Consider the following 13,682-nt stretch of genomic DNA (forward strand, 5'->3'; position numbering starts at 1 on the left):
TCTTAAATGCTTGAAATATTTTTTATTGATGAAAATATGCTTTGAATGTTAATTGTATGAAAATTGATGAAACATTGATATATTTGATAAAAAAGGGGAAGAAATCTCGGTTGAATGGAAGGAAAATTCGATGGATCTTTGAAAAGGAATTGACGGTAAAAAGGATCTAGCCCGGACGGGTGATCCTATTCTGATCTAGCCCTTCCGAAGAATATGTGGAAAATGGATTTAGCCCGAACGGGTAATCCGAATTAGGGTCTGAATTTAGCCTGGACTGGTAATTCAGATCCAAGCTCATTAGAGTAATTGTCGTTGCAGGGGATTTAGCCTAGACTAGTAATCCCGACAATACTCTATGAGTTTATATTACAGGGGATTTAGCCTGGACTGGTAATCCCACTGTAAGGATGAGGTTCGCGGGAGTGTGCTCTCTGAAATGGAAATGTGCGCATATAAATATGAATTGACGGACCCGGATTTGTACACAAAAGTGTACCTCTGAAAATCCATCAAAATTCTGAGAAATTCAACGGGATAAATATGGAAAAATAACAAGGGAATGGAAATCATGGTATTGATGAGCTCATCAATCATTGTATATATATTATTGATACATGGAAATTATTGAAATAACTTGAATGTTGAGTTTGTGCATGTTAGGGGAATAATGCATTGAATGGCATGTATAAGTTAAATTGGCCAACGTTTGCTCATTAATGTTTTAATTTTGATTGGTTTCAAATATGAATGCTACATAAAATGAATTGTCTGATAATTAACTTGTGAACTCTAGTAATGCTCCGTAACCCTGTTCCGGCGACAAATTTGGGTTAGGGGTGTTACAGAAGGCCTTTAAGGAGGCTATTCCATACCGAAGAACAAGATTGACCTCAAGAAGCTAGGAGATAAGAAGTGTTGAGGAAGTACAATCCTTTGAAGATTTCTACCTATTTTTCTTGTGTATTTTGGATCAATCGCCCAGCTTAATATTCCTAAAATCTCATTCCTCATTTTTTTGAGGGCCAATTTATTAAAAAGCATTTAATGTACATGTTTTAGCTAAGACTCTACTTGATAGAAACTTAGTAAGTAAGAATCTTTACATTAATTCCATCATCAATAGAAGGTCTGTGAATATTTATACACAAGCTAAAATAGAAACTCAACAGAAGCCAGCTAACCAACTTTAACCAACTTCAACAGCTTAACTACTTCTAGTTATACAGTTACTTATATAATATTCTCCCTTTAGAGATTTTTTTTTAAAAGAACTTGTAGAAACAACATCCATACAATCCTTGTAACGAATGAAAGCTCCAATAGTTAATGGTTTAGTCAAAACATCTGCAACTTGATCACACCCTGGAACGTGATTTACTTACAATTGACCATTGAGCACCTTCTCTCTAATGAAATACATATTAAGCTCAACATGTTTAACTCGAGCATGTAACACTGGATTTGCAGCCATGGAAACTGCATAGGAATTATCACACCAGATTATTGGCACACCTTTAACTTGGACTCCAATCTCATCTAGTAGCATACAATACCAAGTCAATTCTGAAGTGACATTTGCTAAACTCTGATATTTAGCTCTAAAGTTGAATGAGAGACAACACTTTATTTTTTTGAGGACTAGCCAATGATATTTCCTCCAAGATACAAATAGAAATCAGAAGTGGACTTGCGATCTTCAAGTGAACTTGCCTAATCAACATCAGAAAAACCAATAAGTCTGACATTTGATGGTTGAAACACCAATCTATAATCAATTATACCTTGAACATATTAAAAATTCTTTTTACTGTTGTCCAGTGAGTATCATGTGGTGACTGCATGTACTGACTGACTTTGTTGACAACAAATGATATATCAAGATGAGTCAAACACAAATACTACAAGCTACCAACAACCTTTTAGAACAAAGTTCCACTTGGAAGAGAACCAATCAGAGAGGTGAGAGTTGGAGAGTTGACCATAAGGGTACTCACAGGTTTGACATTTGTCATGTGAGCATGCTCAAGTAATTCACGCGCATACTTTTGTTGTGACACATGTAGACAATCTTCATAACGTACCACCTCAAGATCAATGAAGTAATTTAGCTTTTCCAGATATTTTAAGGCAAACTATCGATCAAGACCTTGAATGACATCATCAAGCTCAGAACAAAAATCTCTTGTTACAATTATTTCATCCACATACAAAAGAATGAACACATTACCAGATGAAGTATGTTTAAAAAATAAAGATGAATCAACCTTTGAAGTCTGAAATTGTAAACTTTGGATAAGAAACCCTCGAAACTTCTCAAACTAGGCACCTGGAGCCTTGTTTAATTGGCAAGCCAAAGGAACCCCATCACTTCTACATATCTCAAATCTTGATGGTTTTTTCATATAAATGTACTCAACTAATTCACCATTCAAAAACGTATTATTGACATCCACCTGACGCAACGTCTATTTGCACGACACCGCTAAAGCCAATATTGTTCGAATCATGTTGGCATTCACAATTGGACTGAATATTTCACGATAATCCAACTTTGGAGTTTATGAAAACTCTTGTGCAACAAGTCAAACTTTATCGCAAGCAACACTGCCATCTAGGTTTTTCTTAACTTTGAACAGCCATTTGCAGCCTACAAATAACCAATCTAGTGGTTCTGACACCAACTCTCATATATTATTCCGGACCAAAGTTTGTAATTCATCTTGTATTGTAGCTTGCCATGAAGGAATGGCCATGGCCTTATAGATATCAATAGGTGGCATGGAGTTGATAACCATAATATACATCTTTGGCTTGTATGTGCCAACTTTACTTCGCGTCACCATGGGATGAGCATTAGTAGTAATAGTCATGTGTTGCATAGCAGACGAAGACTTCTCAAGACCCTTTTGAGTTCCTGCTACAGACAATTCATTTGTATTATCTAAAGAAGAAGGAATACCTGACCCATTCTAAACGGTAGTGGAGCCTGTTGCTTACTGAGGAGTGTTTGCAATACAGAGGTTAAATATTACTAGCCAAAGGAAGAAAAATTGGCAACGTAGTTTCGGAGCTCGAAACACTCACTAATGTAGAGAATGGAAAAGTAGTAACCTTGGTATAAGGGAAACAACTTTAATCAAATCGCACATGCCTAGAGACATAGATACGTCTAGTCTGATCTAGACCCTTATATCCTTTGTAATTAGGAGCGTAGCCTAAAAAAGGTTCACGACGTAGATCGTAACTGAAATTTGTGCCAATTATATAGTCTCAACAATGGCTAACAGAGACAACCAAGTACTCTGGTTACTGATAATCTAGTCGTTGACTAAAGAGCTTCTTAACCGGAGAGACCCCATTTAACACCTTTGTTGGCAGCTTGTTGATAAGATATATTGTCGAATAAAATGCATCCACCCAGAATGAAAGTGGCAATGAAGCTTGTGCCAACTATACTAAACTAGTTTCCACAATTTACCGATGTCGACATTCCATTAGCCCATTTTGTTCGAATGTTTAAGGACAGGATAAACGATGAGCTATACCAAACTACTTAAGATATAGATTGAAGCTATAAAACTCCCCACCATCATCAGTCTGAAGTTGCTTGAGTGAAACTCCCAATTGCAATTCAGCTCGTGTCTTGAACGCTAAAAACGCCTGCAAACTATCGAACTTCTTCTGAAGAAAATAAATCCAAACATACCTTGAATAGGCATCTATAAATGACACATAATATTGATGCCCAAAAAATAGCATGGGGTTAGTCCCCACAAGTCAGCTACCACAGGTTCTAAAGGAGCAGAATAAACAGTAGTGATGGACGAAAAAGGCTACTTATGACTCTTACCAAGAGCACATGCATCACATAAAGAATAGGTTCTATTACGAGGAATATGAATATTACAATCATGAAGAATCGTATAGAGGACAAAATAGATGATTGTTCATCAACTACACACGGAGCCTTAATAGTATGAGCAACAGACAACGCACTTGCAAAAGTGATGTTAGGGAAAAACTGATACAATCCATCTTTCTCAATGCCTTGAAGCACCACTCGATGAGTCTGAATGTCTTTGACAAAACATCGATCTAGATAAAATTCAAAAAAGACATGAGTATCTTTCGAAAATGTTGACACCGACAGAAGATTTTTATGTATAGCAAGAACATAAAGAAGATCTTTAAGCAATAGATGATACTAGGTAGAATCACTCACTACAGATGGTGTAGCAGTCGGCACATACATAGGTCTATTAGAACCAACAGCCTAAGAGAGACTAGAGAAGCCACAATTAGAACGATGCAAAGAGAGGCTAGGGCACCAAAAATTTGAATGACAGGAGACAAAATTAAGGCCACCAGAATTAGAATGAGGCAGATGAGATCCAGCCCAACAATTAGAATTAGGCGAATGAGACCCAACCCATGTACAATTGGACTCATTAGGATGAGTATAGCACATGTACTCAAAATTAGACTTGCGACCCACATTAGAAATAGACCTATTGACCGAATAGCTCAAACGCCCAACACTTAGATTTGAGTTGGCATCTGTGTCGTCATCTGAGGTAGCGTCATACCTGTAGTAATAACGACAGGCAATATGACCAATTTTACCACAGATCTGACATTGTGGTCGTGATCCACCACCAAATCGACCTTGTCCACGACCACGAAAGGACCCAACTATCTGACGAGATCGAGACGACTAAGACGAAGACTATCCAGAATATGTCAAAAGCGTATAGGAATCAACCTTATTAGCCTCTACAAGATTGGCTGAGAGCGAGACATTAGACAAATGAAATTGTTATCGGGCTTTAGCATCAAGTAAGGCACTTGTAATGTCATGTAGATCAAAAGGTACTTAACTCATCATAATAATCGACATGACATGATCAAATTCAAAGGGAAGGCCATTGAGTATGGTTGGTTGCTGCTCCTTCAAAGACACATGGTGTCTACATCTAGCCAAAGAATCACAAAAATGTTTAGTCTTGGCCAAATGTGTCGAGATAGACAAATCATTTTTCTTAAAATGATGAAGAAGATAACGATACCTCATGGCTTTGGTAGTAGATTAAGTGCTAAGAATTCTCGTCCGAGCATCCCATAATTCAAACGATGATGAAGAACTGCCAATCAGCTTATTGTTGAATGACAAGCTTACAACGGACAAAAGCCATGCTGACAATGCCGAATCCTGTTGTTCATAGTGAGCATATGCCAAATTTTCAACAGGAGTACCGTCCTCGCCACTAATCAACCGTGGCGGTACGGTAATCGTCCTCTCAACAAATGGAAGTAATCGATGAGTCTTAAGCACAAGCAACACGTGTTGTTTCCATGCTAAGAAGTTGCCATCATCCACAAGCATAACCACTTTTTGGGTGGCAAATGCAAACGGATTGAACGATTTCCCAATTGATGTATCAGTAGAACCAACGAATGACTCAATTGTTGACGCAACTCTGAAATTTTTTTACTCTGATACTATGATAAAAACTCAATAAGTAACAATCTTTACATTCATTCCATCAACAATACAAGGTTTGTGAATATTTATACACAGAAGATAAAACAGATAAAACAGAGACTCAACAGAAGCCAGCTAATCAACTCTAACCAACTTCAATAGCTTAACTGCTTCTAGTTATACGATTACTTATCTAATAGGTTTCAGCTAAGAATCAACTCTTAACCACCAAAAAATTGTTGAGAATGACATTCAATTAGAAGCAAAACATAGTGGGAATCTTGAAACATTATATAATGTACCTTCATTAATTTAACGACGACTTCAATAAGGATTTTCCTTCCTACTAGTAATAAGATTTTTTCATTCCAACCTAAATTTTATCTCGGATAAAAGCAAGTGCCACAACTTGTCCTCAACCTCATATAGAAGGTAAGCTGAGGAGGGACTTGAATGATGGTTCCAAGTGAGGGATACCGACCTCTTTGAACTTGGCTTTCACGCTCTCTTTCACTGTCACTTACCAGTTACCATTCGCTGTCTTTTATTATTATTAAATTAATAATAATTAATTATAACAGAGAGAAAGAATTGTTTATTATCCGGAGAGAGAGAGAGAGAGAGCGCTCCAAACCAAAGCCATTACCTTTGACTGCCCAGTCCAGTACTGTAGGCTCCAGAACCCAACAACACAGCAGCAACAGCGAAGCAATTGACGCTACTGCTCCGCACAGTCCACAGCGCACTGCCTTGAATGAAAGAAGCCACTGCTTTTATCTTTTGGCCACTTCTAGATTTTTATTAACATCGAAACCAGCAAGCGCTAATTCAGAGACACTGACGCAGCCCTGCAGAGACAGTATCACTACATACAAATACTTCTTCTCCTTTTGAAACCACCAGAACAACCCTATAATTAAACTCACAATCTTCCTCTCAGACTCATATCTATGGGGTCAAGGCCGAAACCTGTTTTTCCCTTTTTTTCCAAATCTAATCCAATCTATATGTATTAATTAAGGAAAGGAGGTAATTAAGGGAAAAGGGAGGAGAAAAAGCACAAAGGTTGATGTTAATCTTTTCTCCTAGAGCCACTGCACTGCAACTTTAGCTGGTATTTGCTTTATAAAGAAATTCAACAACCATGTCCATGTTTTTCTTTTTTTGCCTTCCCTTTTAAATCTCTCACACGGGACGGAAATACTCCTTTTTGACGCCTCTCTTTTCTCATTTATTATTTTCTCTGTGCTATATACGTTTCCTTCATACTCTTTTTTCTTTAAAATAAAAAAGAACTTTTTTTGCAGGAATAAATAAGAGAAAGGAAGAAAGGGAGACTACTGCAATGCTGCTAACTGGTCACAACTCACCAGTTGGTAGGTAGAGCTTGTGGTTGATAGAGAGAAAAGATGTTTTACTTGTAAAAGACCTTACTCTCTAAACACTTATCTCTCTCTCTCTCTCTCTCTCTCAAAATCATACTAGAAAAGAGCAAAAAAGGTATAGAGCAAGTGAACGTTGTTTGGACAGTGCTGGGGGGTTGGTGTGTGCGCTTTCTATTATGGATAGCTATGAAGCAACCAGAATTGTGTTCTCAAGAATCCAAAACCTTGAACCAGAAAACGCTTCCAAAATCATGGGTCTACTGCTGATTCAGGACCATGGGGAGAAGGAGATGATTCGTTTAGCCTTTGGTCCTGAAGCTTCACTTCAGTCTGTCATCCTCAAGGCCAAAAAAGAGCTTGGTCTTCCTTCTAACTCTCCTTCTACACCTTCAACCCCATCATCTCCTTCTCCTTTCCTTGCCAACAACCCGAATCCTGTTAATATTCAAAGGCAAAGCTCTGCTGCTTCCAGGCTCCTACCCAACGGTGGAATCAATCTGCCATCTTCTCTCACCATCCCTACTAACCTCTCTACTTCTTCTGGTACTTCTTCTTGGAGTCCTTTGTCTGAACTTCCAAACCCTGATGAGTTGATTAGTCCAAGCAGTGGGTCTTTAAATCCTTCTTCTTTGCCCTTCTATGGAAACGGAGGAGCTACTGATATGGTTGATGAGTTTCAACTTCAAGATCAACTAGCTTTCCTCAACGAAAGCTCACCACAGCTTAACCCCAAGAACCATGATTTCTTTTACCCCCAACCCGCTGACTTGTCCTCGAGTTCAGCTACTGCTGCTGCTTGTGGCAGCACTGACGCCATGGGGTTCCCCTCTTATTGGGGGACCTCCTTTCACAGGAGGAGCAGCTCTGTGAGCGATATTGTGGGAGCTGAGGACCCGGCTTCAGGGTTTGGGTGGAGACCCTGCTTGTATTTTGCTAGGGGGTACTGTAAAAATGGGAATAATTGTAGATTTATCCATTGTGGGCTTGGGGAGTCTGGTTCAGTAATTGGAGGAGCAGATGGTGCCACCATGGTGGGTTCACCTAACAAGATTGAGATGGACCAGTGCCATAAGTTACTTAGATCTAAATCCGCTCAGCAACAAAGGTTGGCTGCTGCTTCACAGCTCATGGGTTCTGCTTCTTTTCCTTACTCCCCAAAGGGCATGAATTCGTTCCTTCAACAGCAACAAAATGATACTCAGAGGTACATGGTCCTTTCTCTTTGTGCAATCTATTATGTGGTTAAAGATTTAGTTTTCACTTGAATATTTGGTGTGTAGAAATGATGAAAGATTTCATTTTGGTTTGACACTGTAGGGCTGCAGCCGCTGCTGCTTTAATGATGGGTGACGATATGAACAAGTTTAACCGTTCCAGGCTTGAAAGAAACGGGTTTTCAATGAACGGTGAAGCAGGCATGGTTAACCCAGCTTCAAGACAGATCTACTTGACTTTCCCAGCTGATAGCACTTTCAGAGAGGAGGATGTGTCAAATTACTTCAGGTTTTTTGTTTTAACACTCTACTTCTATGTTGTTGCAGTTTTTTTAAATTCACCTTTTGATGCTAAAAACTATTATGTTTCACCTTTGAAGTACATATGGTCCGGTTCAAGATGTGAGGATACCATACCAACAGAAGAGAATGTTTGGATTTGTCACTTTTGTTTATCCTGAGACCGTGAAGATCATCCTGGCTAAAGGGAATCCTCATTTTGTTTGCGATGCGCGGGTTCTGGTGAAGCCTTACAAAGAGAAAGGCAAAGTTCCGGACAAGTACAGGCATTCTCTCTCACTTTAAAGTCTTAATTTTGGATGCCCTGCTTACTTGGTCTAGATCTGTTAAACCTGCTGTGTTATCTCGCAGGAAACAGCAGCAACAGCAAGTGGAAAGAGGAGAGTTCTCCCCTTGTGGTACTCCAACTGGCCTTGATTCTAGAGATCCATTTGACCTTCTGCTAGGTAAGCAGAGAAGCCAAGGAACCGTTTATTTTGCTTGTGATGTATGCCAGGTTAACAATATGTGTCTACTGTAGGGTCAAGGATGTTTTACAATACCCAGGACTTGTTATGGAGGAGAAAGTTGGAGGAGCAAGCTGATCTCCAGCAAGCCCTTGAGCTTCAAAATAGAAGGTTGATGGGCCTGCAACTCCTTAATGTGAAGAAGCATCACCATCACAGGGCTCTTTCTAGTGGAAGTCCCATTCCATCACCTACCCACTCACCAAACCCGTTCAGCCAGTCACTTGTACTTACTCAATTTCACAACAGTCAAGAAGCTCCACAAGGTAGCTACACATTTTCCCAAGTTTGTATGAATTAGCATTCTTTACTGGGAAAAAATGGTTTGACATTTTCTTATTACAGAGAATTGTTCTAACCCTGTGCTGGCTGTATCTGCCACTGCTTCCGAGAAGCAAGCAGCGAGTACTACTGCTGTTGCTAAAGAATCGGCCAGTGTTGAAGAAAATGGTACTAGCAAGGAGAGCCCTAATTGTGAAGATGCTAATCTGCCAGAAAGGTATATACGTAATGGAACTTTGTCCTTTCAGATTGAAATCAGGACGAAATCAATGCTGGTGAATAGGATATTGTTGCTTAAATTTGCATTCGGTTTCTATTTAGTTCATTTCTATGATATTTATGGTTTAATTTCAAGCCTGGGGGTGATCGAATAGTCTGTTGATTTGTTGTGACTTGTGTATCTATTGTATCAAATTGCAGTTTGGAGCACAACCTTCCTGATAATCCTTTCGCATCTCCTACCAAAGCATCCGGGGAATTCTTGTCTGCATTCTCCAATGCTGAAGCAGATAGGGATGTTTCAGTCTCGGCTTCTTCTGTCAACAATAACTGGGTCTCTTCAACTCTACTTCCTGCAAATAATGCTTTAGAGATTGCATCCTTAAACTCTTTCAACTGTCAAATGCCCAGGTACTTTGTTTTTCTCAGTAATATGGTTATAAGCGGAATCTCGGTATTTGTAACATGAGTATTGCTTCTCAACGCAGGTTCTCGTCTGGACATGGTACCATTGGTATGTATGCTGGCACAGGCGGCCCGACTTGCCCTGTTGGTATTTAGCTTTCTATGCTGAGGTAAATGGATAGCTTAGGATTCTTTCTTAATGCATTATTTCTGTTTTGCTTTTATTTGCACGGTGAGTTAATGTTTTGTTTCTCTAATGAGATTCTCATGCCTTCACATTACAGGAAGACTGAAGGTATAAATCAAACACAAAATTTCACATCGGAGATCAGATATCTATAGAGAGCCACCACCACCACCGCACTACAATCAGAACCACCACTCAACCGTTACTCGTAATCATCGTCAATACTATACTTACTACCATACAAAATGCGTACATAAAAGGCAGTGAAGGAAGTGGGTCAGCCATTCCTTTATTTTGTTGTAATATTGTTATCTATTGTTTCAGTAGTTTGGACCACAGGTAAAAGCATAGAAGAAGAAAGAAAAAAAAGGATCACACAGTCAATGTGTAGTTGTAACTCCCCTTGGAACTGTAATTTCTTTCCCTTATTTTTCCAGCAGTGATGGTTTCCCTGGAAGAAACAAGGAAAAAAAACCCCCCTTATTTAGTTTGTTCAATTTTTTTCCTAGCCTTGTTAGTTCATGTTTGTTAGGGTGTAATCAAAATCCTCTTCTGTACAGAGCATCTGCACTCAAAAGAAGGGAAACAACACTCGAAGAGGTAGAAATAGTAAAAACATGCATATATGGTATTGTAGGGGGAAGACATCTATCGAGGGAATCATACATCTCAGTTCAAAGTTGTACCTTGATCATGATCTACTGTTATGAGATAGAGAATTCACTAGTAAAAAGCATCAGAATTTCAAAAAGGAGCTCTAAATTCTAATCTATTATGTGTATGTTTTTATAAGTTTATTATTATTTATTGATAGTAGTGCACAAGAATTTGTCTGATTGTTTGAATCTTACTTGCACATGCAATGATGCATTATAGCAAATTGGCAAAAGCATATTATTGATTAGGTGGGGTCGTATACGCTTTGAGAGTTTAGATTTTTAGACACTGGTATGACATTCATTGAGGGGGAGAAACAGGATGGTCCACAAAGACAAACAATCACATGGGTGGCTGAGCCTGACAACAGAAGTGGGCCCACTCATTGTTGTTTTAGATTTAGTAAATAATAATTTACGTAAGTGCCAGGCTGTAACTGGGTCCTCTCCATCACCACCCCCGCCCATGTGGCTCACTCACTGATGCTACTTTTCTCCTTTTTATATTTTAAAAAAATCCATCAGCTCCCAATCACTCAGATTTTGGCTCTTGCCGCATGCCAATAGACAATATATAAATAGAAAAACTGAAAGAGATTAAGCTTAAGCTTAACTGCTTATAAAGCATAGGATGATGCCACACGTATGATATAAGTGCACTGTACATTGGAGAATCTTTGGGGCTGTGTGTGTGAAACTGTGGGTGCTGCCATTGTCACAGATAAAACATTTGATTTCTTTAGTTTCTCCTTTTGGAGGGGTCTTTTCTTTTGTCTACTTTCACTGTTGCCTTGATGTCTGTAAATGTAATCAATGGCGAAGGAAAGCCAAACAACAGAGGAGGCAAGCTGGCAAGCAAGTGGTAGGGTAAAGGGATAGGGGGGTAAAGCTGATAAGTACAAGCCGTCATGTTCTTTTAACATGACACGTAGAGGGGTCAGGTCAGGAGGGAAAAAAAAAGAACTTTTTCTATGCCAATTTTCTCCCTTTCCGCAAAAGCGGAATCTACTTTTTCCAAGGGACTTGTTTGGTTTCCGGGAAATTTACCGCGACTTGTTCATGCTCTAATCATTAACCAAACGCAAGAGATGATCAAATTCAAATGTCCCTCTCTCCAACTTGATCAAAAATTATTTAGGAGTTACAATTGCTTACGTATCTTGACAATAGTCAAATCATCAGAGGTTACCATATTTCCAGACTCTTGTCTAAATCATGCAATTTTGTGGCGGCTGGGGAGTCTTGCTATTTCGACAGTTTCGGTGCCATAAGCAATGATTTTATATTTATTTATCGTCTTTACTCATGATAGCTGGACAAATAGCATCTTTTACCAATGAAATTTGATTCTCCATTTTCATCAACGTCTGTTTATTTAAAGGATGAATAATATCACCTAAACTTGCCATCTTTAAGCACTAGGTTTTCACCTACATACAGATCATGGAGGTGGCCAATAAGCATGATTTAATTAAATACTTATAGGGTCCAAAAAGAGCTACACTCTAGGGGATATATATAATATAAAGGTGGACTTTAATTGGGAAAAAAATCTTTACCTTAGAAACATAATATTCGGTATAAGAACACATGGAAATATCAAATGTTCTTTCGTTTATTGAGGGATGCCTTTAAAACATTAAAGTCCGGGTAGCTCCCTATAACCTAGCATCTGCACGATATATAATTAAAAGTTGAAAAAGCAATGAAAACTTGTTCAGGTACTGGAGACAGTCAGTTGAACTTGCCACCGGCCCTTCGAACGGCCTCTTTGAATCAGCTTGATGATCAACTATTCTTTGCCCCATATTTCCTCTCCTACTAATCTAGGCAATAGCTTGTCTTATTGTCAGCAGTTTGACTGTCTTTCTATCTCTTTCTCTATAGAGCCTCTAAAGAATGAGAGTAACCTGATAAAGCAATGTTTTGATGTAAATAGTAGCCCTTACACCATCTGGTCCTGCTTTTCATGACACTGCACTCCCTTCATTGCATGAGAAAGTTTCGTTCAAGATTGGTTGGTAACTATGATTGTTAAGGGGTTTGATCCAATTACCTTTTTTAATATTGGTTCAAAGTCTAAGCCAATTCTATGTTCCGTTGTCACGTATTCTTGTCCATGATAATGCTGTCGAAATCCATTCAATTTATTCTCTATTACCAGAACTTGGGACACTATCCTTATCCCCATTCCAGGATGTTCAGCCCCTTTGCACATAGCTCCTTGCCATAAATGATGGTTTTCCATGCTTACGAGTTATAATAGAAAGTGCTGAATTGTTGGTTCAAACAATTGATAATTGGAAATATAAAATAGGGAATACCATAAATTGATTATGCAGTTAGAACAAGGGCGAGGGCTGAAAAAAACTTAAGAGGGCAATCCATAAGAGATAGTGAAACTCGTGTCAGCTGGTGGAAGCTTTGAACTGGGTATCAACGGGGACTGTTGCATGGGTTGCCAATAGGGAAGCTTCAGTTTCGGATACCCAGGAGTTCTAAGCATCAATGGCAATGGAATTCTTTCAGTTACGAATGGCACCAAAGGCATTGTATGGTCCTCCAATACATCAAGAAATACAGCAGAGGAGCCGAGATGATATTGATCCGACCAAACTTTCTTTGGTGGAGTTTTGATTATCCTTGCAATACCTTTCTACCAGGAATGAAGATTGGGATAAAATTTCCCCAGTTTGGCAGCTTCATGGTAAAGAGACCAAGTGCACCAAAATTCATCAATTGAAACAAAAGAACATTGATCTTTTATTTTTGTTATTTTTCTTAAATGATTCTTTTTAATTTCATTCAAATTTAGGATATAATTATCTTACGTTTCAAAACTACTATCTTTTATGCCATGCTATTTAAAAATTGTTCATGTTTCTATAAAAAATTTGTTAAATTTTAACAGTACAAACTCGATTCAATTTTATAAGCTTGACTCTGTTTAGAGTCCAATTCAATTCAATTTTAAATTTAATTAAGAATATAATTATAAGATAATAGATGTGATACCAAAAATATAAAAGGTGGAATTAAAAGAAAA

At 38.5% G+C, this 13,682-nt stretch overlaps 1 protein-coding gene across 6 annotated transcripts; it reads left to right on the forward strand.

Annotated features, from left to right (window-relative positions):
- Nucleotides 1-5,466: 5,466 nt before the first annotated feature.
- LOC107900566 (zinc finger CCCH domain-containing protein 53) lies at nucleotides 5,467-10,731 on the forward strand. Of its 6 annotated transcripts, none has more exons than XM_016826207.2 (10): nucleotides 5,467-6,596; nucleotides 6,790-8,071; nucleotides 8,185-8,370; nucleotides 8,462-8,647; nucleotides 8,733-8,827; nucleotides 8,902-9,153; nucleotides 9,233-9,386; nucleotides 9,590-9,799; nucleotides 9,877-9,963; nucleotides 10,078-10,731. In XM_016826207.2, exons 2-9 carry the CDS (start codon nucleotides 7,044-7,046, stop codon nucleotides 9,947-9,949), a joined length of 2,184 nt encoding a protein of 727 aa, XP_016681696.1. In that variant the 5' UTR covers nucleotides 5,467-6,596; nucleotides 6,790-7,043; the 3' UTR covers nucleotides 9,950-9,963; nucleotides 10,078-10,731. The 6 variants fall into 6 exon arrangements, with proteins under 6 accessions (XP_016681696.1, XP_016681698.1, XP_016681697.1 ...); XM_016826209.2 differs by having other exon boundaries at nucleotides 8,462-8,641; XM_041095975.1 differs by having other exon boundaries at nucleotides 5,474-6,547.
- Nucleotides 10,732-13,682: the final 2,951 nt, after the last annotated feature.

Source organism: Gossypium hirsutum, chromosome D06 (assembly GCF_007990345.1).
Source record: "Gossypium hirsutum isolate 1008001.06 chromosome D06, Gossypium_hirsutum_v2.1, whole genome shotgun sequence".
Classification (NCBI taxonomy): Eukaryota; Viridiplantae; Streptophyta; class Magnoliopsida; order Malvales; family Malvaceae; genus Gossypium; species Gossypium hirsutum.